Source organism: Nilaparvata lugens, chromosome 6, assembly GCF_014356525.2.
Source record: "Nilaparvata lugens isolate BPH chromosome 6, ASM1435652v1, whole genome shotgun sequence".
NCBI lineage: Eukaryota > Metazoa > Arthropoda > Insecta > Hemiptera > Delphacidae > Nilaparvata > Nilaparvata lugens.
In genome coordinates, this window is record NC_052509.1 from 28,828,746 (window position 1) to 28,854,988 (window position 26,243).

Sequence of the window (26,243 nt, forward strand, 5' to 3'; positions counted from 1 at the left end):
AGATAGTGGGTATAAGTCATTTCAACTCAGAGTATCTATCACACAGACTACATACATTAACAAAAGACATTCCTTTCTCTTGACCTCATTCATACTTGAACCTGTCGTCCATTCATGTAAGTTTTATTGTTGTTTTAAGATCCAGTCGAACGAAATGATAATAGACTACCAATCGGCTATAAACTTCGATTTCCGTGTGCAGTACAGTTACGGTCCAGTAAAAGCACAATTTGCATTTCCGTTTCTATTATTTTACAATTCACAACAAATAAATTCTGCGCTATACCAACTCTTCACTTATATTGGCCAGAATCTCTCGAAATATGGGATACTGTGAACCCTTAATTGCATTCAAAAAATGCTTTACCCTCATCAAATGTAAGAATGTATAATAACATTATTTTTCAATATTGATGCATAATACAATTCAGTGCTCTGCTTTTCAACTTTCTTCTCCCAGTTTATGAAAAATAGAGTTTTTTTAACCTTTCTCAATAAGTTATCTCTTAAGATTTAACAATTGATTATACCAACTGATGGAAGATTACAACAGTTTATAAACCTTTCAACCACCAGATCTTAAGGTGATTCAATGGAATCCATGGGAAAGAGCAAGATTATAGTAAGAAATAAGCAGTTTGTTTTTGGAAGATATCTCTACAATTCTATTGATTGATGCAGCTTCTCATACGTCATATAATGTTGACCAATCACAAGCAAGTGTGCACTGGTAAACTTCAAGTCTCCATCAAGTCCACGATGAACAGCGCTCTCATAGGCTAATGTCATCACGTCGTTATAAAGTTGTCATTCTATGAGCGTTACCATTAAAATTAATATCTTAGGAATTCAGATTCAAGTAGAGTAGTACCTAACAGTTTTGATAAATATTATTGCACCGATCGCATATAAAAATCCACATGAATTTCCCTTCTTTGCCTCTCTTCTGTGTTATTACAGCGTTGAGGTAGCCTCAGTCCATTTCTTCCATGATACCCTACCCATCGTCATTCTATTCATCTCTGGAACAGTCCTTTCTTCTTCTCTGTCCTATCCGCTCAGTCTGATCCCCATACGTATACCTTGTATACCTTGGACATCCCACTGCTCTCCTTCCTTGCACTCTCACACTAATATACTGTTATGTTTTGCAATCATCCCCCATTCACTGTCCATACCATCCAATCTGCCTCATTTCTATCCTTTCACTGATACCTCATCCAAACATAACCTGCACATTATCTCTCATTCCCTTTTACACAACCATGACCTTACTTTCCTTCACGTTGAGAATCATTACCCTCAATTCTAACTACAAACTTTGCCCATTCAGTTACAGGTTACAGACTGCTGTAATTTTTCTCTTGTGTCGCAGATAAGGACAATATCATCAGCATAAAGGAGAGCCCTTGTGCCAATTGGCCTCATATTCCAGTATCCCACCAACATATTTTGTGTCTTTCTCTTACATATTTTGTGTATTTTATCCATTACTATTATGAACAATAGTGGACTGAGGCTGTCTCCCTGTATCACCTCTTTCCCTATGGGAAACTCCTCTGACATTCCTCCACCCGTGCAGACCCTTGTCACCATTCCCACATACACAATAATAGCTTTAATAATATTTGAGGGCAATCTCTTTCTATTCAGCACAGTTCATATTAGCTTCCTTGGAACTGTGTCAAAGGCAGCCATAGTGACTCTTTTCTGCAACCATGAGTGGTTGATTAAACCGAACAAGATATCTTCTCCCCATTCAATCGATTATTGTACAATACCATCCTCTACTGCTGCCTTTCCAACCTGCAGTCCTACCCACCGTCTGAACTTTCGAACCCATCGGATAATTGAACTTTCTGAAATCATCATGATTCCCAATGAAAATATTGACCAATATGAAACTATTCCCAATGAAACTATTATAAGACAAAAATTGTAGAGGGAGATTTTTGAAATATTTTCGTCTAGAAAAATGGTCGAATATCTTGATCGGTTATTGAGATATGAGCGATGTAGCAACACCCTGAAAATTTTGGCGGCCATCTTGTTTCCGAGGTGTTTGCCTGTGATTTCGACTTATCATCATCACGATCCTTATTATGCTAGACCTCACGAAGAAATTGAGACATCTTCCATGGCTGTTACTCAAAAATGACCACAGAATGACATTTGCGCCCGGACTATTTTTCACATGTTAACACTTTCTGTGAAAAGTATGATTATTTTACTGACACGCTTTCTTGAAACCATGATGCTCCAATTCTAGCGGACCACACTCCATTGATTGATTCAGGCTATATAGTATAAAGTCTATAAATTCTCGTTAAAAATCAAGTGGTGACGAGGGGACTTAGAGCACGTCGGTTCCCAAACTAGGGGACAAACGGTATATAAGAAGTAATTCAAAGCTGTGAAAATGGCAGGCGAATTATAACATGTTGGACGAATGCTAAGAAATAATAGCACTGTACTAGAACATTGTCTAGTGATTTTACATTGATTTATGATTTCAACATGATATTTAAAGTGGACAGGGAATGAATTACAATGTAATTGCTGAACACTAGGCCTGGAACACAACTTGAATGCGACAGTATGTCTCTTGCAGTCCTTGATAGAATGACTTAGCTGAAATTCCGCTGTCATTCTACCAGCACCTTTCCTTTGGTCTGCTGTAGGTTAATTCACCTGTGATCTATTACAGTTGTTTGGTGTTCATTATCACTCTTTGAAGTGGCGAACTCATTTGAGTATAGGTCTAGTTATACAATTGACTACAGAAACATAACTAGATGGTGGCACAATGTACTTAATCCTTCCGTAGTAAAGCGGGTTAGTATATTCTGTTGATAAGGAGTTATTGGCTCATGAGAGGATAGATGACAGCTACAAAATAATTTACCATTATAAATTTATAACTTTATAAATGATAGTATTGCATTGTTGATTAAAATATCAACACGAGAACTACTCCAAATAGCACATATATATTTTTATATTGATAGGAATAGTTCAGGCTGATATCAATAATAAGGGCATAGGGCTTCACCATTATTAATTTATTATTCAGGCTAACAGTTATTATTGTGAATAGTTCTTATTTTCCATGTCCAGGAATATCGCTAGTTTCAACCTTGAGATACTTCAAGAATTCAGTACGAATTGAAAATGCTTTTGTCTTTATCTTAAATGAATAACATAGAGGTAGGGAAAGTACGATTGGTTGCCTATCATTGAATAGCAGGAGTCAATTGAAACTATTTTGGTTACCAGGCAACTTGGTTTATGTTCGTTCATATAATCCATGTAGTCCTAATTCGATGGAATTTAATAATGAATATGCCATGAATACTCATCCCTGATGAACATAATAAAAGTAACGATTCTGCTTTCAGGGGGTGTGCAAACAGAGAGTAGTTAGCGAGTTAGTAGAAGATAAGGGTATAGATATCGATATCTATATCCTCCACTGACCGCACTCAGTTACACACGCCTTTAGCAAATTAATTTCCCTAGCAGTTAGCTAGCAGTTAGCTATACAATCGCTTAGAATATGAGCTATATGTCACCATAGTTCAAGTAAACAGTAAACAGAGAGATCTGTGATGTCACTAATTGACAGTAATGAGGTTCAAAATTATCCGCCTTATCTCAATTCCTTTTAGTACTCATGCACAAGCCTAAGTCTCATGTGGGTTTTACCCGTAGAAGGAAATAGGAATCGAATTCAATGTAAATCAACCTCAAAATTGAATATTACACATACATTTAACAATGCAACCAGAATCACAAAACTCTCAAGAAAATATCCAAATAGAGTTATCTCCTCTGATCTTAGACTTTCAACTTGAATTGAATGTGATATATCTACTGGTCATTAACACCAATGACACCATCTTCAATACGGCATCACCCATCAGAGTTTTGATAAGAAAAGTAAATAATAGAGCTGTGCGCTTTGTTGTTTATTTACCGAAATATGTTCACGAGTCTGAGTCGTCTGACAGGAATAAGTGTGTTGCTTTCCTTATGTAATACACTAAAAATTTACGATGAATCGATGACAGGAACTTTTATCAGAGGACAAAGGTTTTGTATAGATTATAATACTATTCTGATCTCCAGTCTCATTTGTGTGCTACTCTTTGAGAAATTTCCATATTATCTAAAAGTTTCTAGAATCGGATTAATAAGAGTTTGTTTGTTTTTGGTGTGATTTTTGTGTGAGTTAAGTTTAATTAGTGAGAAAATTGCTTGTTTGTAGTTGATTGTTATTGGACGCATCTCATCATTCAGAGGTTTTTGGTGAGCGAATTGATTATTTCATGAACTTATTCAAATATTGCATGCTACTCAATTATTACATCAGTCTCCCAGCTAGCTTCAAAAGAAAGGTGACAACTTGTTCTGTATATGCAGATTTAAATTCTCAGGATTGTAGTTGTAACATTTCGTTACATTCACGTTAAAAATCTTTCTTGAAGTCTCTAGTAATGAGAAGTTTCCTATCTTCAAAGTTAATTTTGAGTAATAAGCTGCAATAATGGAATATCGAGAAAGGATAAACTGGATTTACAAGTGTTATTATTCAATGTCAATCACAAGTCACAAGTATACGATTTGGACATCATGGGCTATTCTTTGCACTCTTCAAATCCGACTCTTCAGGTGTGCATGTAAATCTTGTTGCTATCAATTTGAAGTTAGTTGTCTTTTCAAATCAATTTAGATGAATATTAAGAGTAGTTAATATTCAACATTTCGGCATTACTGGCCTTACTGTATTGCATTACATTATATAAGTGGCCTTACATTATTATTAGTGTATCTTACCCTAAGATTCCAAATTCTATTGCTATTCGTCTCAAACGTTTCAGTAAATACAGAATTTTCAAACTTTTCGTTTTTGGTTTTATGCTTTTCAAACTTTTATTTCATCTGCATTTATACTTCAAAATTTGTTTACTTCCGTTTTCGAGAGTAACTTGTGGAATAAGTGGAATATCATAAGTGTGCGCACAGGTGTAACCAGGGGTACCACGGTACCCCCATTGGCCCAATTAAACATAATTATACAGAAAAGAAGAATATTTTCCCCCAAGTGACACAGAGTGGATATCCTGGCTCGGAAAATCACAAAGAGGGTCAAGATACAACAACCTTCACACTGTTCTAAAAATGTTTGCCACCATCCCAGTAGCCGCAGTTCCTCGTGTGCGTGCGAGCGTGGCTTTTCTAAACTGAGCAGCTTAATAATCAAGTTAAGATCAAGGATGGGCCAAGACCGACTGAAAACCTTTTACTGCCATTCATCGAGGAAAATCTGACTGAATTCGCAACATCACAAGATATCATAGATGAGTTCAAGATGATGGTGCCTCACAAACAGAGGATGATGTAAAAACAGTTTTTTAAATCATCAAACACATTAATTAAATAACACTCCATCAACACTTTGTAGATTCATTTAATCAATTATTTCTCTAAAGTCAACTGTGGATTTTGTATGTATTATGATTGATGATATGATTAAACCTATTCGTTACTGACACCTCCAGTTTGTCAGAAGAGGGGGTTGGGAAAGAAAATGGTGCTTGATTATCTGGGTAAAACGTTCTCTTCCACTTCTGACTTCGTCTCTGTTGAGCATATGGCTTGAGCCTGATAATTAATGCTAATCGTGAATTAAATGTGAATCTTGTGTGAAAGTTTTCGGGAACAAGAGAAAGAATGTGAAGTCATAGTGCGCAAGACTTCGTCGAAAATGAAGGTGATTTGAGAAAAACTAGCATCCACATTCCATGCAGGAAACCCTGAAAGTCCTGACTGCAGCTGGCAAGGTAGAACAAAGTATAATATCATAAATTCATTTTCATGTAAAAAATCTTTATAATGAATCTTGGGCCGATAACGAATTATCAAAGCTTTTGTATGTGTAGCCTATTTAGATAAGCTTAATCTATAAATCTATTTCATGAATGGATAAAAATTTATTCCATATTCAAATCAGCTTACAATGCATATCTTATCTGATTTTTTCCAACCATTTTCGGGGGGGGGGGTTGGGTTTAACCCACCTCTCAACTAGGGGTAAAATTCCCAGACCCCACTGCCTGGTACCCCATTAAGTTCTATGCACGCCTATGTGGAATGTAGGATAATAACATTAATTTTGAACATTCATATACTACTTAAATTGGAGGAGTAGCTGATTTGAACAGATTTGTGCTTTAGCTGAAGTGCCAAAGAGTACATAATCGAATGAATAAATCCAAACCGCACATCATCCGTTGGTAGCGTTCACTCAACTCAAAACATGGAAGCAATTGTTCACGATCTGCAATGAATAACAAGCTATAAAACAATATTTCAAATTAAATTATAATCCGTTACATCATTGCGACCAAAGTTTCCTTAATTGATATATTTCATAGCCTATGGAAACAATAATTGGATCACCGAGGAAACAAAGAGACCCATTTGTTATTTGATACGTTAGTTAGAGAAAGACAAAGAGGAACCAGGAAATAGTCGAGGGGATAATCCCCTGTGACGTCACAGTATTGGAATTATCAGCATAAACATATGCGAAGCCTGGAAAGTGACAACTTGATGTGCGTTAAAACAATTGTGCCATTGTACGATCCTACCAATGTTGGCAGGTATTCACGGGGAAAATTGCTATTGTTGATGGTTTTTTTGTTTCCGGTGAGATAATCAGTGAGGTCTACTCACTACTGTGGCCACTTGTTGCCACAGGGTTTCATCAGATTTGCTCTTTTTCCGGGTTTCTTCTTCTTCTCTAAGTACCGTCTCCATTGCGGAGGTTGGCAATCAACCGGGTTTCATTCACATTCGCATTCTTCCGTTTTTTTTTATTTTGCTTAGGCTACATACTGATTGAGAATAGTTTATAAAAAATGTCTCATAACAGGCTATAAGAAAATACTCAAAAGATATCACCATGCAATAATAATAATATACAATTATAATTTCATGAAGACTTACCAGAATCATTATCACTTTCCCTGCCTCGAAATCATCTCACTCAATTAATATTCTTTCTCTATTTCTCACTGTCTTTTTCTCTCAAACTCTCAGTTACTCGCGAAACTCTTTTTCCATAAGACAAGCTATCAGAATCTGCATTTCTCTCCCCACCTGTATCACTCGACGGGGTGTCTGGGTGTCTGGTGAGGTGACGTCATCTCAGTTGAAAAGAACAATGCAGATGAATAACAGAACAGTCAGTCAGCTGTCATTGGCAGGCTCTCATCATTGCAACCAGTCTCTCGCTCTCGGTGCTCAGTGCCAGTGCTCACTTCACGCTTCAACGACAATCATCAGATCTGTTTACACCCTCTAATCACCCCCTCGCTATCCAATATACCCCCACTATTCATTCCATCAACAAGATTTCTTAAACCCCCTCGTTTGCCTCGCGCTACACAGTTTACAATACCTGATCTTGTTCCGTTTTACACCCGCGCTGAAAAACTTGGAACTTATTCTATTATTCTTTATAATCAATGGGAAGATGAGATGAAACAGCCAAAGTTGGTTCTTGTTGATAGATAATACTTTGTCTTATGAGGGGACATAGAAATCATAAACACAGTATTATATTTTTGCTGATGCCACAGTTGTATGTAGTCCAATTAAAATATGCCTAGCACTGACCATTTCGAGAAATATTTTTTGGAACTGTTTTCTTACAAAATTTTGTTAAGGGAAGAGAATTGATTGTGGGTGATGTTATATTTTCATAATATACCAATGGAAAGGTCTAAATGAAATGAAAATTGATATTGTTATGTAAGTCATTAAACAGTTCAACTACATAAATATTTTAAAAGCTTGACCCACAGTTGCACAAAAGCCGGTTAGATTGTAATCGTGATTGATTCCACGAGAACCAATCTCAGAAGGCTTTTTCGAAAAGAAGGGTTCTCGTGAAATTAAAGTGAAGGGAAGGGATTTGTTCTCGTGAAATGAAAGGGAAGGGAAGGGATTGGTTCTCGTGAAATTCATCACGATTAAAATTCAACCGGCTTTTGTCCAACCAGTACTGAGAGTCAAAAATCCGCACCTTGATCAAAAAATGAAGTATCGGCTATTTTTTATAATAATTAAGAAAACATTGTTTATTGTTCATGCCAGCCTCTCAGCTGTAATTCGAATGCACGCCTACAACTGTGAAAGTCTTATCTCGGCCAATGGCAGACTCACTGTACCGAAACCTTTACTACTAATCATATGCATCTATTCGTAGTATTATTAATTTATTCTATTGCTGCATGCTCAAGATTCCAGTTTACTGGAGATTCAACATGATGTAACAATCAAGAGTAGCTTTTCGATTTATAAATAAATAATAAGTACTTGTGACTTGTGACAAATACAAGTCATCAAGGCATTTGAATTCCTGTAACAAAATACCTTAACTTCTACAAAGAAAATCATTAATAATTTGGTTTTATGAATCTTCAGAATTATCAGAAATTTCTTAATAAAATTGGAATTCAATGATAATAGAACGCCAGAAATGGGAAAATGAACAAAAACAATATAACAAAAACGCCAGGCTTGGGAACAAAATGGAGCAGAGAAAAGCTGAGGTCTCACTAAAACTGGGCAAATAAAATTAAGTTTTCACAAAATGAATCAATTTTTCTCTGTCTTCCAAAGCTCTGTCCAATTTATGTAGATGTATAACAATATTATCTATTTTATCTTTATTTATTAGAAATTGTTTTTTTTTATTATATACAGCTCAATAATTATTTTCTTAATTTATATTTTGTAAATTCATCCATAATTTTGCTGTATTGTAAGCTATTGTATATAAGTGTATAAGCCAGTACATATTGTAATCTACATAAATAAAGTACTCAATCAATCAATCTTCCACCTCCGAGTTTCATGACTTGACAAGCAGGTGTAACCCACGCTCTGCAAGGGTCTGTGAAAAACACAGATAGAATTATAGTTTTTTAGTCCATGCTGAAAATTAAAAGAATCATCCTATCAAATTTATTTGACAACAAAAATTGATTGAAAAATGGAGTAATTATTTTTATTTTGTCAAAATTACGTGGATAATCATCTCCAAAGTTCAAAAATCTTTGAATAAAATGACAGGACTGGAACTCACAATCTTTCATTCTCAAGTCCCGCTCGCTAACCCCGAAGACCTGAAGATCCAGTTGATAAACGAAACTATTCAATTGAGCTTTTATCGTTACGTGAACCTTGTATCACAAAAAAGTGAATTAATTTGTTCTGACAATTAATTTATTAATAGAATGGCCTAAACCATCCTCTGTAAATTTAAAATCGTTATGCAAAGTTTCAAGTTTGTCAGTTCGCTCGTTCAAAAGTGGTGAGCGTGAAACCTGTATTTCCTACCCCATAAATGTCAATTTAAATTATTTTATCAACTTCATTTATACTGTAGTATAGATAATGAGAATAATTATAATAATATAAATCATCGTCATTTTTCTAGATGCAGTATAGTTGCTATGGATTGAGCTTCTATTACAGAAATATTATAATAGAATACGGATTATTAACTTTGAACATTACTGTCCATGAGCAATTTATGCTGTGAATTTACGGATAGGTAGTGAATTTATTTATCTTCTCAACTTTGTCAATCTTGATATCGTTCAAATTATCACATATCAAATGATTAAAACTGATTAATAATCAGACTATTCTGTAAAGATAAATTTCAATACGTTAACATTCGAGATAATAACTTTATGCGGAACTTGGCCTACAAATGATATACAATGACCGGAAAGATGTGAGTCACTAGATATTCATCCCTGCTTTCTCATTCCCCATTAATTTTCAATCACAATAATTTGAATAATTAATCCAATTATAACTGTACATCCCTTTTGAGAACAAAATGTTGCTAGGCTACAATCTGTTATGTGATCATCCACTATTATTTACAACAGCAGACAAATTATTTCGAATTCAGCATTAACAGCGATTCCGTTCGAATTCAATGTTTAGACATGTAGGTCCTAAGTTTTAACACAAGCCCGAAATAGTGCACAATTTTCAAGAAGGCTTAATGTGTGACTCAACTTCAACTCAACTTAATGTGTGATATCTAATTGCAAGGCAACTTGACTAAGGAAAAGCATGTCTATTACGGTATCCATCATCATATCATCATTATTATCCATCATCAAGGTCATTTTCCAATTTTTAAGTAAAATCACCAGGAAAACCAACTGATAGTTCCTTTGACCTTGGCTTATCCTATAAAACTAATTTCCACGATTTATTGAAACATCTTCAAGTCATTCTTCACGAGAGCAGTAAATAACTATTTTCTTAGGTGAGCCTCATCTATGAATTCATGACGGATATAATCATAGAATTAGCCAAATAGTAATATCTTAACTGTAGTCTAACTATGAAAACAAATTAGGAACAGTTAGGCTAAATGAAACTTTGTATGTTAAAACTCTAATACTGACTGCTTTTTTGAAACAAGTTTTCTCAAGTCTGAATAAGGACTTTTTTGCTGATGATGATGTCGACTTTTAATTTTGCGAGGAAAATGAAAGATCACATAATTTTCAATTTGGTGGGTTACGAATTCCGAAGCAACTGGGAGTGATTTTACAGCTCATAAATGTATGTTAGCAGAACTGGCTTCAAGAAAACATATTTCAAAATTAATATGAATTCATAGTCCGGTTTTTTATCTGTGCAAAAAAGACGGTACTAGCAAACACTTGTCATTTGATTGCACAAAATCATTGAAATCCATGTTGATCGACAACATGAATATTCTATTTGGCCAAAGGGTTAACAACATGAATATTTTATTTGGCCATCCCAAACAGTATAACAGTACTGCATATCCTGCAAACAGTCTATATCCAGTATATAGATATGTATACACACGATAGACAATAATACACAGTATGTATCCTATATAATAGGAATAGTACTGCTTTATCCTGTACGACGAATCGGCACAATATGTAGATATGGATGAATTGATTATGAATTGATTTTATAACTTTATTAATGAAAGTATTATTCAATTTCAAGAGGCTAGAGAAGATAATGAGTATTATACAAATGTATTCTAAAATACTTGAAAATGGTACCCTCAAATATACAATGGTTTAGTTTAACATCAATTACGGTAATGATAAGCAAGTTATGGAAGAAACTCAATCAAGAAATCTATAACTTCAGCTAATCTGAATCGCTTGAGTTCATGTTTTTGTTGTAAAATACATTTCTTCAGGAAAGCCAAATGTAAACAATCTGAATAAAAATACGAATGTGAAATGTTCCTATCTTGTAGGCTGATGATACATAGGTGTTAGGTCGGGAGTCAAAGGTTGTATGTTGTAGATAGTCTACGCTACGGTAATATTATTTTTATTGAATTCAACAAGTCGATAACATCGTTACAAGACGAAAAATATTTTTTCAGTTGAGCTGATTTGAGTTAAAGTGTTTTGAGTTCGTTTTTTAATTAGTTTTCTACATTGAAGGAGAAAATTGGATGGAAAACATTTGGTGAAGTGTGAAATTCATGTGAGTGAATATATTTGGTTAAAATTATTGAAGATGGAAAATCACGAGCTATGATTGGACTGAAATGATAGTTTTCTCTCATTCTGTGCAGAATCATTCCGCAGCCAAGATGTCTCAACTACAAGAGACCGGTATTCTATCATCAATGATCGGCAATCAGCACCAGGTAAGACCTGGCAAAACCAGTATTCAACTAATTCCGTATCATGTCCACCCCTTGCTTAGAAAATTATTTGTACTCGTCTAATCATGAAGATATCTACTCTGATTTTGAACCCTATTTGAAATTCCAAAACTCCGTATTTGAGAGATTAATTTGTAGGTACTCACCTACTTATTGAAAATCTATTGAAAAAAATACCTTCCTATTTTCATATGAGATTCAGACCTCAAATTTTTTCCATGTTCAATAATTGTTTCATTACTTTTTCTCCCAACCCAATAAAGTGATCACTGTACTGTATTTTATAAAAAAATTATGAAATTCAAGGATATTCTAACTGTTATTTCATACAAATGATGTAATAATCACATTATTTAAAACCGAGAGGAGTTCCATATAATCCAGTAAAGGAAGTTCATGTTGAAAGGTGAAAATGATAGATGATATCTTAAATGACAACAGTATAATAAAAAATACATGAAGAGCAACGAAGAGAAGCTATTAGGAACAAGAAAAGGAAAAGTGGAGAGGAAAGATTAAATCATTATGTTTTGTCAGTAAGCATATTATAATGCTCAAATTGAGGAAGTGGAAAGAAGTGATTAAAATGTGAGAGGATAGACTTCAATTGAAAATATAGTGCACTGTGAGAGATTGATAAAATTGAAGAGAATTTTAATCAGTATCCATCAAAAGGATATTGGGACAGCATCTCCTCAATTTCGTAACATCAACCACTGCAATTATTATTATTTTTTTATTTCAAGTCAATTTTGGGGCTCTAAGCTATCTTATAGACATTGTAGGGGTGAGAGGGATTTTGTGTTGAGTTTCGATGATGTTAACCCCACAATGATCTTCACCAAGAAGGTTGACCTAAGGTCGAATTCAACAGTCTTGTTAGAGTCTACCTCCTCACTCACTGTGGATGAGGATCATCTTACATTTTCTGAAGAGATTTTGTTGAATGCAGAGGCTGTGATTCAATTATTGAGTACTGCCCAGAAGTAAAATCAAAATAAACGATGGTGGAAGAGCATCTTGGTTCAAGTAATACTCACCTGATCTTGCTCCGGACACCAGGTGTCAAATTTCTCCCCCAACAAGTTATCAAATCAATATCGAGAGGTCATTTGTACACGTGCAGTAATAGAATTGTTGCAATCCATACCACTATTCTATTATTTGTTGTGAAGGAAATGTATTTTCGTTTTTTAATGTTGTTCCGATGTTGTTATTTTAGATTATGAAATAGAATATTGGCTCACCGAACTCTCCATTCACACAAGCGGAACGTTTCACACTGTTCAATGTATTTGTTATTATCCTGATTTTAATAATCAAGCACAACATTCTAAAAGGTATAGAATTCAAGTGGAACAAATAAATCAAGACATAATTGAAGTTGGTAGATTGTGCTGTAGGAAATATTAGATATAAGTTCAAAGAGAATTTGACAAGTAAAAATATTTCTCCGCAATATTTCTCCACTCAATCAAAGTAGAGAAATATTGTGATTCACATAATGGATTCAACAGAGAAGGTTTGTTGTGGCTTAAATAGACTAAAGCAATTTAATACCGGCATTGGAATTTCGGCTTATCATTATTTTTGCTTATTCTTGCTTCTATCCAACAATTCGTTGAATTATTTGTTGTTAACTGATTAGTTCGATTTCGTGTACAATCCGACTGCATCTTCTTGCTACTGCAGTCCACCAATTAAGACGTGGCGTGTTTGGTATTGATAAATATGCTTCCCCTATCAACCAATAATATCAAAATGTGTGAATTATTGTATATTTGTATTCATGGAGAAAATTATGTGCTGAAGTTGTTGTTCATTTGGAACCGGATGTAGTTTCAACAGTAATATTTTTTATATCAATATAATATAAGTAATTATAAATAATAAATACTATAATTCATTTCATTTTATTATTGAAGTGTAATATTTTTGTTTTCCATCCAGTTCCTCAACCGTCAAAATTCAAAATTCTTAGTTTCTATTGTTTTTGAGTGAAAAAGGACTAAATTATTTCAGAAAAGTGGAATCATAACCTCATTTCGGACTTTAAAAATATCATCTAAATTTGAGAGAGAAATAGTACAAGAAGTATCCTTAGTTTTTCTCTCCCATTCAGTACTTTCCTGTAAAATTAAAAATGATAAATACAAAGTAAAAAAATTTGTCAATTCAACATTTTTACATCATTTGATAGGGATTCGATATGGATTAACTTCTATTATTATGGGAGGATAAAAATGAGAATGATTGAGAAAGAATATATTAGGTTGTTCGTATTGTATATAGGATCTACTTGTCACAACTACATTGTCAAGATGTCAAGATTGAAAAATATGAATAATTTATTTGTGAGATTCCAAATAAAGACTACTAGTGAGTAATGGCATAATAAAATGTAATGTTTTTCAAGTGCTGACTTTCATTAATGCCATTTCAATCGGGTTTTATTGCTACCTATGAAACACCATTCAGCTAAATCCCCACTTAAGTGAATTCTGCCGCAGAATTTCGCTAATCCAATATTTTCTATAGCTCTCAACAATTGATTTTATAATACGATATGAGTGAAGGGGCTCACTTATCGTTATCGAGTTTTTTCTTTTTCATTGAAGAAGAATCAATCCTCAGTTTATTGAAACGGACTGATATCGGTTGTTGCTAGTAATTCGAAAGGAAGTATGAAAATCCATCCACTAATAATTTATTTCTGATTACATTAGTTATGAAATCGAGGCTAACTTTTCTTTTCAACTCTCATCTAATGTTAAATAAAGACATTGAAATTTGAGAGGTATTTCATAATCACAAGCAAATACAATGCTATTCATTATTGTTATCATTGAGTAATAATGAATAAACATTTCAAATTGACTCTTTATCGTATTCCGTGGGAGTAGTTTTCAAAACCAAATCAACCGAATAACAAAATTCGGTTTTTTATATTACTAGAATATATTTGGCGTGTAATAAGAAAGTCGTATACTTATTTCGCTTCTAGAAACGTTCATACAAGATTCCATATTACAACACTTCTCATAAATCTGAATTCCTCATCGAATGAATGGAGTTTTGGGTGAATATTAGTATTCCTTTTTATCTGATTGTGTTTCCTACTAGATCTGATTGATAAATTGAATTGAATTGAATTTATTTCGCCAAAAAAGCACATTACATTATTAAAATAAAATGAACAAAATGAAAATGTAACTATACAAAAACAGATATTAATGAATTTAAATATTAATGAATATCAAGTCTTCAAGAAGTGAGCATTCAGTCTTCAAGTTTGCATTGTAGGTTTTGAGGGAACGTTTTTCTCTATCGTCAAGACTCCAAGTCTGTAGTCTTGTTCCTTAGCGTATAGACTAGACAGATCATTGCGCTTGAAGAAACTACTATTTCTCTCCACTGTATAAAAGACAATGATGGATCATAGCAGGGAGTTTCCCAACTTTTATTGGATTTCTGTCGGGATAAGTGGTCACTGTAATCGTGAATTGTAAGAGGGAGAAGTTTCGAAGGGTCATTCCTGAAGAGAACAACAACATCTGGACAGAAATGAAAGAAGAATATTATTTGTGAGGTACATACTTGTATCTTAAAGCTTCAAATTGATCAAACTGAAGGCATATTCTACCGTTGCACCATCTTCTAGTGCATCTGATTGGTATATATCAATATGTAGAGACAATTCTGCACCTGAAGCAAATGAACGGTCAAATATATGAGAATATGCTGAACTTCATAATATTTTCAACTCTAGTTGAAGCTCATTACTGGCCATTGAACCTTTCGCATTTCACCTCCATATTCCTATACAGCATATCATTCGCTAGAATGACCAAGTTGATTGTTCTTATTCAGTTTCAGCAACTCATATAAGTAGTGAGTGTATTGATTGTTTCGCATAGAAAATTAATATATTATTATCCATTCCATCGGTGAGGAAGAGGAACAAGTTGCTATGAACTGGACGCCAAAAAATAGAAATAATAAATTAGTATTGGATATTGGACAACCGTACTTCTCATATCTAGTTTCAGACCTTCAATATGAGTATGAAGCTAAATAACACACAATAATGATGTACTTGCAGCATGTAATTATCTGGATATTGGTTGAAAAGCTTTGATTTGCTTCACACCTTCGAAACTAGAACTGGTCTTATTCAAATACAAGAATAAGATATATAATTTTTATGACTGTAGATCCCCTTCCTGGACCTATCTAGACTTGGAGTTATACAGTTCAGATCTGGATAATCAGTTGTTTGGAAGAGCCATGCTTCTCTGATGCAAGCTTTTTTTGAAACTTGTTTTTATTATCTATTGTCACGCACGATATTATACATATCAATATTGGAAGAGGATGAAAAAGAATGAGGAGAAACTGTAACTCATTCTAGGAACAAAGCAACAAAAGCAGTTCATGTTAGCTCTATCATTTAATTATAAGACTGAAATTTTGGAAATACCGTATGTAAGTTTAAATATCCCGTTACACATAGGAAAGCATCCACAGCTCGAAACATTTATCACAAAGTAAAATTATGAATTACTAGATTTCACGAAGCTTTTTCTCTGAAGAACTGGACAAAACAATTATAAATAACGAATCACATTGCAACAAAAATGTATATTACAGAATTTGATAAAAGAATGGATTAAAATTTAAAAGAGAATATTAATGAAAAAAAGATAGGCCTAGAATTGAAAGGAAATGATGAAGATGGAGAAGAAGTGGAGCCTTTAAAAAAGGAGAACGAAAACAAACAGATGAGGAATATGGAAAACAAGAAGAGGAGCTGATGATGAAAATAGATGGAAAGAGAAAAAAGAGTGAAGGAAGGAGGAGAGAGGTGGAAAAGGGAGGAATAGCAAATAAGATATTGGAGAAGAAGGGAAGGAGTAGGTGGAATAAAAGGGAAAAAAGGAGGGAGTTGCAATGAGAAATAAGTTGAAAAAATAAGTAGGGAGAGTGGAATATGAGGAAGAAGAAAGAGGGCTATTAGATTAGATTTTTCTCCATTCAGGTGGATTATTGTTCAGGTGAAACATAAATTGGTATTTATCATACCATAGATTGAGGATGGATTGCGATTTGAAGGCAATAATTCTTGGAGAAGAACTGAATAGCACCTTCTCCATTACACTTTATTTGAAATTAAGAAAGTAAAGTAGTTTAGATACTTTACCTTACTTCACTTTCCTTATTCGTCTTGTGAAACTGCAACAAGGGAGCAGCGCTCCTGCAGTAAATGACACGTCAAAGTATGTATGGTATGTAAGTATGTATGTATGATGGTCCAATATCACTAATATACTTAATCTACCAAATACAATAGTCAAAAAACACAAGAAATTTCACATAACATACATAAAGCAAAAATCATCCATCAAGGAAGTCCGCCAGTTTGCATGGACACAGTACAATATGAGTTTTTTTAACGTTAATATGTAACGTGAAATAGATATCGCAGTAAAAATTCAAATGTTTAACATGAGATGGACCTTTGAAATAAGGGCTGAATAGTCTTTTATCCAAACAAATGTATTCTCGGGGAAATATAACTTCTTGTTGAATCCCTGCTATTTCTCAAGAGATTTGATAGAATCTTGATAGGATACACAGAGATGTAAGAGGAGGAAGAAGGAAAGAGATGGAAGTAGGAAGAAGGAGAGGAAGGAGCAGTCGAGAAAAAAGGTATAAGAACCAACAAGGAAAAAGATGTGAAGTATGATGCAAATGCAAATAATGTGGACTTTCGATCAGTCAGGCTGGATACCTTTCTTGTGTGATCCACTTAGAACAGTTGACGCTATAAAATAGTCGAATTTTCGATACTCGAATCAGCTTGTACACAATGACCGATCGAATATGAATAATTTCAAATGGATGCTTATGTTGAGAGGTCAAAACTGAATAAAAATTCAGAGACTGCGCCTCGAACTCGAAATGTGTCGAGCAGTCTCATCGTCAAAAGCATCAATTTTTCCATTTTATTTAACTCGCTTTGAACGCTAGACCTAGAAGAGTGATGAAGAGTGATGAAGAGTGATGGAATGATAAAGTGAACTCTTTATCATTATCTTTATTTTTTCTTCTTGGTTTATCCTGAAGAAGCTTTGCGGTTACAAGTGACATGTGCAATACGATGAGGTGAGTTTGAAAGAAAAAAACTATTAAGAGATTCTATGATAGAGATGCTCTCAAGATTCTACTCTAGTGGGTCTACCATTTACCATCTACAAAAGCTGGAGAAAAAATGAACTATTCTAAGATTATGAATATGTTAGTGAAAAATTTATAATGAAAAGTATAACAAATCTGTTACGTAATCGAAGTTTGGTAATACGGTACATATTATATAGTTTGGTTTCTGTTAAGTGAACAAAACATAACAGCAAATATAATGTTCGCCATTGCATTATTGTAGAAGGAGACATTTCTGGAAATGATTGTTTTAGAAGATTCCTTCGTTAGATGAATGCGAATTTGATTTGGAACATCTGCTAAAGTTTCCCTATTCATTTCTAAAAGAAACTTTTTTTGTGTCTGCACTATTGATGCAAAAATTAATGTAGACAACACTTCTAATCTAACATAATATTTGTGATAAGATCGTTATGGTTCTAATTATTTTCGATAATATGATACGATACAAGTCTTAAATTGTTAGATTTTGGCTGCTCATTGGAGACTCAAGTGTGGTCATAAATCTTCGAATAGTTTTCTTAAAAAACTATACGGCTTCTGTGGCACTCGTATGTGAGTTGTGGAGATGCAATGCTCAATCGTCATGACTAAACGACTTCACGAGAAATAGGAATATTTTATTCATGTGAATTTTGAAAGGTGCAACAAAGAGGATCATAGTATCAATATTTTGACGTTACGACACTATAGACAAAAATCTATCTATCTTGTTCAGCTTCTTGTTTTCTCCTATTCAAAGAGAATCATATAAATTAAGCATTTCAGAGCAATATCATTCCATAATTCGACATTTAATCGTAAACTTAAAATAATATTAACCTCCGGGATAGGTTTGAACTTTATCCCATTCTCAAATTTTAGGTGTGCGATATGATATAACTAGAATTTCATGAAAATATCACACTTATTTTGCTAGATTGATCATTCTCTCAATAGTGTAATCAGACAGGTGTAAATTGACTGTTATCCAGAAAATGAATTGTTTTCTGAATGGATAGGCCAAATACTCAGTTATAAACTCCATTGAACTCTTGATGACTTTTTTGAAGCTTTGAGCTCGAAAAACTAGCCTTGATTTGAAAGACTAGAGAAATAAATCTCTTCAAATAGTTCATACAGTGATTCACTTCATAGTGGACACTTCAATCTAAAGTTCTCAATTCTCTTAAAATTCAATTTATTCAAGCCTACTACAAAATTCCATTATTAAATTAAAAATACTATCATCTTTAGCTGTTGTCCGTGGAAAATGCACGACACGAAATGAAACTCAATTTTTATACAAATTGAACTCTTTCTCACTGTCTTTTTTTGTTTAGAGTGGGTTTCGAACTCCCTCACTCTATACGGAATTTTGCCCGGCGCCAATCAATCACTTTGGATTGATAAAATACACTGTACTAAAACTTCACTCTCTGTGTGGATACTTATATTTCACTCACTGAACTAATAATAGTATAGAAGAAAAAGATAAAAAGAGATAGATCAGGGTCGTGTGTAAGGAATGTACGAAGTGAAAGGCAAAACAAAAGTTAATTATGAATTTATTAATGAACTTTAAATTGATATGAATTTATAAAAAATTGATCAAAAATATAGTAATGATTAGAAATAAATACAAGATGAGTTTTCGAAAATATTACAGTTCAAGTTTAATTTTATACAACAAAATTTAACAAACAGTTCCTATTTTATCAGGTTACTTTAAGAGTAAGTTATAAAATCAAAATATTGAACACCTCTAGTTAAAAATACGATTACACTCAAGAATAAAAGATTAGATAAATCTTAAAGAATGATTGTGATTAGGGGAGCCTTGCTTCAATAAACTATTGTTTGTGCTTACAAGAAAATTTCAACTATAAGCTTCAAGAAATTAATTAAGACTGTGTCTATAGATATGTATTTAGAAATAAGTAATTATTAAGTTTGCTCTTGACTATGATGCTATAAAATTCAATAGACTTATTTGGGCTTTTTAGGGTGGGGTGGTGTGGATTTGAGATTCAGAAAATCAAAAATTCTAAATACAATCTTCACCTGGTTCAGTCAATTCCCTATAGGATAATTGAAGTCTGAAACCAAAGAATCACTCCTACACTGAACACTGTCCAAAATCCAAGAGACTAAGAGAGACTCAACGCAACTAAACTTGCAAGACATGGTCTGCCTGCATAATTATATACTAGCACCACGATTTTCCACCCCTCATCACCCTTCGCCCTCTAGCTCCGCCTACACTCAAACTCTTCTGCTTACAAACTGAATTCAAATATCAATTCAAATTTACTATAATGTTTATTATAATATATCATTTTAAACTATGGCTCCCCTTCATTATTAAAACAAATGATATCATATATTTTACCAATATTTAAACTCTGAAGTTTGAATACATACTCATCGAATTTGATCAATACAGTAATCAATCTTATAAATATAATATGAAAAATATTTCAATAATAAATACATGAAATGAAGATCTATACAATGTCATTCAATTCATTACAATTGAATTGAATACATCAAATTAATAAGATACTAATTAATTACTACTCAATTAATTAAGCAGGTTTCTTATACTCATTGTATCACTATACTAATTGTCAACATGTTTCAATAAAACATACCTAATTCTATTTACAAATTTACCTTTAGCATAAGAATTCGGTTTCAAGCTTTCAACCAACTCACTTAGCTTATAATAATCATTAGCCTACATTATAATTCATTGTACTAAATAATGTATACATAGCCTAACCTACTTCATGACCTAATTTATAAAGACATCTACTCATATTATGTTTATTCAAATAATTACTCATAGAATAATTGCTTCAATAGTAATATAATTACTTCATATGCTAACCACGTGGTAAAATTGTAGCATATGCTAACCACGTGGTAAAATTGTAGCATATGCTAACCACGTGGTTACATTGTGAACTACATAATATCTCCATTTCACTTCTCTCCTAACTATATATCTATATTGCTATACATCATCTACATCTACCTGCCATCAACTTATGCTATAGCTATATACAAAGTTTAACACAAAACACAGTGGGCCATGTGTTTTCTATTGTAAACGTGTATGTGAATAACATTTAGAGTACTGTTAACAAGTTTCTATAAAAGAATTGATTCTGTTAAAAATGGTAATTGAGTGGAATATTTCTAATTAATTTATGAATTTAAGCCATCTAAATTCAAAATTTATTGTTTTAATGTTTATTTTAAACCAAAATTTTATAAAAATTGTACTTGTGATATTCTAACCTTATCTTGGACTTTGTGAACTATAAATTTGGAAGAAAAATAGCACAAGTACTACCTTATTATTTTATCTTTCAATGTTATTACATTAGTGTCATTTGCATTGTGAATAAATAAATGAATGTTTCAAACTATTTTGAAAAGAATACCACTGTCGTCTGGCTAAGTAGGCTATTCAACTGCATTCTCAATAGTTTCAAGAAACGGTTCTTTTTATTATTCTAGCTCTTCGAGCATCCATATTCTTAAATACAATATGTTCAGAGCACGTGTTACAACAAATAACAGATATCTACAATTCTTCAATTTTAGGAGAGCACGTGGTCGCCATTTGTGGCTCAAAATATATGTGATCACATAAACTACCTCCTATTGCTTCCCTGGGTGGGCCCAGTAAATTCATTCCCAGTTTTACTGTTATCTGAAAATAAGGTTTGCATTAATGTTTAACTGCTAGATATCATGAATTACCTTGAACATCAATTACATTGAAATAAAATTACCTTATCATGGAATAATGTGATTTTCATCGTATTGAATGTTCTATTCAAGAAATAGAATGAACTGGAAAGAGGAAAAGCATTCTGATGTTCGATTCCATTTTTGAACAATTCTACAAATATTGTTGAAGAAGATGAATAGTTCTCTCCTAAGTTTCTTATTAACTACCTTCAAATTGTGTTCCATCAATTATAAGATGAAAGATCAAATAAGTGCTCAGAAAAACAAATACACGACATGCAAGAAACTATTCTAAAACAATCAAGACAAATATTCATTCAGCTCATCAGTGCTTTATCAATATGTAGTTGGTCAATAACAACTAATTTATTGCCGAATAATCTTTTGAAGCGAGGAACGAGTGATGTTGAAGTGGGAGAGGAAGAGGGTCGTTGTAAGATTATTACACCAGTTACATAAGAGTGGAGTCGCCGGTCTCGTAATTCTACATAATACGATTGGTTGAGAATGACGTCTATCAGTGACAGGGTGGGGGGCAGTTTGGTGAACGGAGGGGCCCCTTGAGCGGCGGTCGGCTGTCGCTGAAACTGAAACGCGGCGCGTTTTCTGCGTCGGAAGGAAAACTGTGTGGAGCGTTTGAAGGCTGTTCGGCTGCTCGCTACAAGCGCTCTGCTCTCTGTCCGCTGTGCGCTGTCAGTTTGAAGCCGGTAGCCGGCGTGCTAGCTCATGAAGTACGCTCAATATTCTTTTGTCAATCAGTGTTGTTGTGATTCATATTGTTCCCGCGTGTGTGTGTATGTGTGTGCGCGCGCGATCTTATCAATCATACCACTAGCACCGATAACAACTATTGAGAGTGCTCTCGTTTGGATTTTGTGAAACGTTCGTATCTATGGTTTTACGATTGTGTATGAGGGTCTAATGGTAGTAGCTCACTTGATCACGAGATAAATAAATGAGTAGTAAAGTGCACAATATTTGAAGCGCATCGCTAAACTTGTTTCAAGTTTGCATTCAGGAAATTATTTTGTAGGGTTGCTGAGAAAAAGCTTTCTAAAGAAACCTGACATCTTTCGAGCGAATTGCTTATATTTTGAAGTTTGTTTTACAGTGTTCACTTATCCTGAATATTTTTTATAAGGAGCAAGTTTTCCTCATCAGCTTTAAGAGTAATTCCATTCTCTAAAAATACTGTTAAGAAAATCAAATCAATGAAAATGTGTTTCATTCAAGTCATACAATTCAGGGTCCTGCTAAATCAATATTCAATCTAAGATAAATGTAAAAGGCTTTTACCACATAACAGCTTTTGGGCACATTATAGCCTATCACAGTTTCGAAGAGAATTTAACGTTTATGAAATCTCAAGATGACAGAATAATATAACTTATTGGAATTCGCTAATCTCCAAAAGAAACTAAAGGTACTGCTTTCAGAATATCATTTTCTCTATTGATTGTTTCCCTATTCACGACTTAAGTTTCAAAATCGGGCCGTATTCTTAGAGAGCGGCCCATCAGATAGAATTGGATTAAATTTAATTTTCATCCTCAATACATACTCATTGAATAAAATACAAAGCGTATGCAATGTAGTAAGCTACGTTTTCTTATGAGAATGTTAATAGCCGAATATTTTACTAGTGAAATTACTCAACAATCGTGAAAAAACATCAATCTGCCTGCGTATGGAGAATACATTTGAATCCTCATATACACATATAAATACATTATTACATTGAATATATATATACAATCTGACAGCGGTATAATATCGATAGCCATAAACGGTTTCATCCCGCATGGGCAGAGCATGCCAGAGTAGAACATGACAAATAAAATAAACAAATCAAAACTCGGTATTAGTAGCTACTTTTGACTATCAAATTCAATCTACTTGAAACTCGACGGGAATCTAGTCACTCCTGCCTTTGAACTAACTTGAAAGTACCTAACAGCTCTTATCAATAGACATGTGAGCTCACCTTCAAGCGTCAAAATTATTGTTGAACATTGAAGAGAATCTTACGCAACACAGTTTTGTATCTAAATTCTTTTAAAGCTCTCATTTTATCATATTTTATATCGTTCAAAAAAGCAGCCAAACGTCATGCACAGTAATCAATAAACAATATTTTCCAAATAAAATGACAACACAATTGAAATTGAGCTCCTTTCGATATTCGAAAAAATATCACATTCCCATGGGATAGTTCAACAGTATTTTAGATTTGGAATAGTAGTGAACTTATATTTAAAGAAAGTCTTCTTCATTCGATCGTTAAAAATACATGTTATGGAGGCACTTTCATTCATTATAGTTTGAAAACTGTTATTGCGAGAAGCTACTCTAGAAATTTTCAAAATCTGTTCATAACGCAATCTTTTTTGAGAAGAATCGGGAGTTAAAGGAAATCCGAAATCCAGGGAATGCATCCTGCCTAGAACCTTGGATCAAAATAAAGAAGAATCTTACTGAAACTGCATCAATGAATGAGATTTATCACTTATACCTCCGCAATAATTCAGCATATTTGTTTAAAAACATAGAATGACTTGATAAATAAAACTTGAATAAAATAAACTTATTTCTCGTTTGGATAATCATCACCTGAATCATAAATTTCACCTCGAAACTGTTTGTTTCTAGCTCTGAAAATTTGAAACTTGCACAGATTTTTGAATGACAGTGGAAGATGAATCACAAAAAACCATTTTATGTGATACATGTCTGTGAATAAGAGCATATTAATTACAAAACAGAAGCGGTTTAATCCCAATCATGTGCAAGAGGGGTGTGTTATGTTGTCGGAATGCAAATCATGGCCATACTTGGCTCGTTAAAGTGCATGAGAGATTCTCATTATGTTTACGGCACTTTTTAGAGAGATTACCTGACGATAAGCGTCATCGTAATTGATATACTCATTCACATATAGGTCTGTTCTCTATTGAATCAATTCCTACCTGGAACTATTGCAAGATTGAATCATTGTTTCTTGCTGGGATTTTTAAACATTATTGTTTGTATAATGTTTCGCGTTCAAATAGGCATAAGTAAACCAGGTTTATAACTCCTATATTGGAAAAATATGAGTACCGTATTTTAAAAGTTCTATAAACTTATAAGCTCAATACTTCTTTCCAATTTCAATTCAAGATGACTGTGTCTCATCGTTTTCTTGTACAGTATATTGTTGAATATTATTTTCTCATCCAGTTTTTACCTTACTGTGAAATGGAATCAGCTGATTTACACTCTTAATACTTGAAGCTATTCTCCCTTCTGAATAACCAATTAATTATAATCATTATAATAATAATTATTTTATTATAATAACCAATAATAATCAATCTTTCCACAGCCCAGATACTATAATAACATAATTTCTCAAAGTTTAATTGAACTTTAAAGCTTCATATTATCAATAGATACCTTTTTACACTACGGAGAGAACTTCATCAAATTCACAATTTTTTTCACAACTCAGTGACAAGAGAAACGTAAAATTTTGAAATTATGAAGAAGTTCAAAGCTTATTGAAAATACATGTCTTGTTGAAATATCATCAAACTTCAACCTTGTCAAGGTTCAGTGGAGTTGTGCCAGAGTTTTTAGTTATTCTGTGACTTTGTGTGTGAAAATCCGAGCGGAAATTGCAATTGACATGGGAAATCGGTGTGAAAATAGCATGCGTGAAGTGTATAGGTAGACGGAATGGTGGCTAGAAGCGTTCCCTCAGCCGGACAGGATGTGGCCAGCGGCCATTACACGCGACTCCTTCAGGAACAGGACATTCTTTCTCTCGAAGAATTGCGTCCCAGAAGACACACGCCTCTCTACTATGAACTACCTCAGTGAGTAAATTATTCAATTACTGAAAAACCATATTGAATTGAAACACTACTTGCAAAAAGCTTGTGTCCAAGAACTTCCCTCACTTATCAACTTGAATTTGTAGGCCCTTGAGAGATACCAATCCTTGGTATGTAGATGAGAATGAACGCAAGGTGGTTCTCCTCACAAATCTTCTATTACTATGAATCACCTCGGTAAGTGAAGATTTGTAATGCGAAATCCTCAGCATTAGCCTCATTTATCAATTTATCAGTATCATCATTATATTATCATCTATCAATTAATAAATTGAAGTGGGAGTTTTCCATATAGTCGCTCATAAACTTGAATTTCACTACATTCAACTTGAGCATGAAAATCGCTCTGAGATATTAAGAGATATATAAATCAATTGTTGATTGATATTTCACTTCCTGGGAGTTCAATGCCTGTAGTTGAGCAATTGAAGTGGGTATACGTTAGTTGGTTAGTGGTCATGAAAGGAAATGTCTCGATATAATAACTAATAGATGTATAACATCAGAGGTTTGTTGTCCATTAGAAATTGATTAAACTTGAGTAAACTCAGTTGAGTTCATTGATCTCGCATTACTATGAATGTTGTCATGATGCTCCTCTTTGCATCAAAAACTTCCTAGGAGAACACACTTTT

The 26,243-nt window shown here is 33.6% G+C and overlaps 1 protein-coding gene across 16 annotated transcripts in view; it reads left to right on the top strand.

The window, feature by feature from the left end:
* Positions 1-26,243, top strand: part of LOC111063388 (protein cycle) — a 135,223-nt gene that overhangs the window by 24,739 nt on the left and 84,241 nt on the right. For 2 of the 16 annotated variants that reach the window (XM_039430615.1, XM_039430620.1), the window contains exons 1-2: positions 22,340-23,156; positions 25,098-25,590. The exons of 1 other annotated variant lie outside the window; for it this stretch is intronic. In XM_039430615.1, coding sequence (XP_039286549.1) covers positions 25,451-25,590 — 140 coding nt within the window. In that variant the 5' untranslated portion in view covers positions 22,340-23,156; positions 25,098-25,450. Of the gene's footprint in view, positions 1-11,677; positions 11,753-22,326; positions 23,157-25,097; positions 25,591-26,243 lie in introns of those variants that run through there. 13 more of the 16 variants (XM_039430616.1, XM_039430621.1, XM_039430614.1 and 10 more) reach the window with 10 other exon arrangements.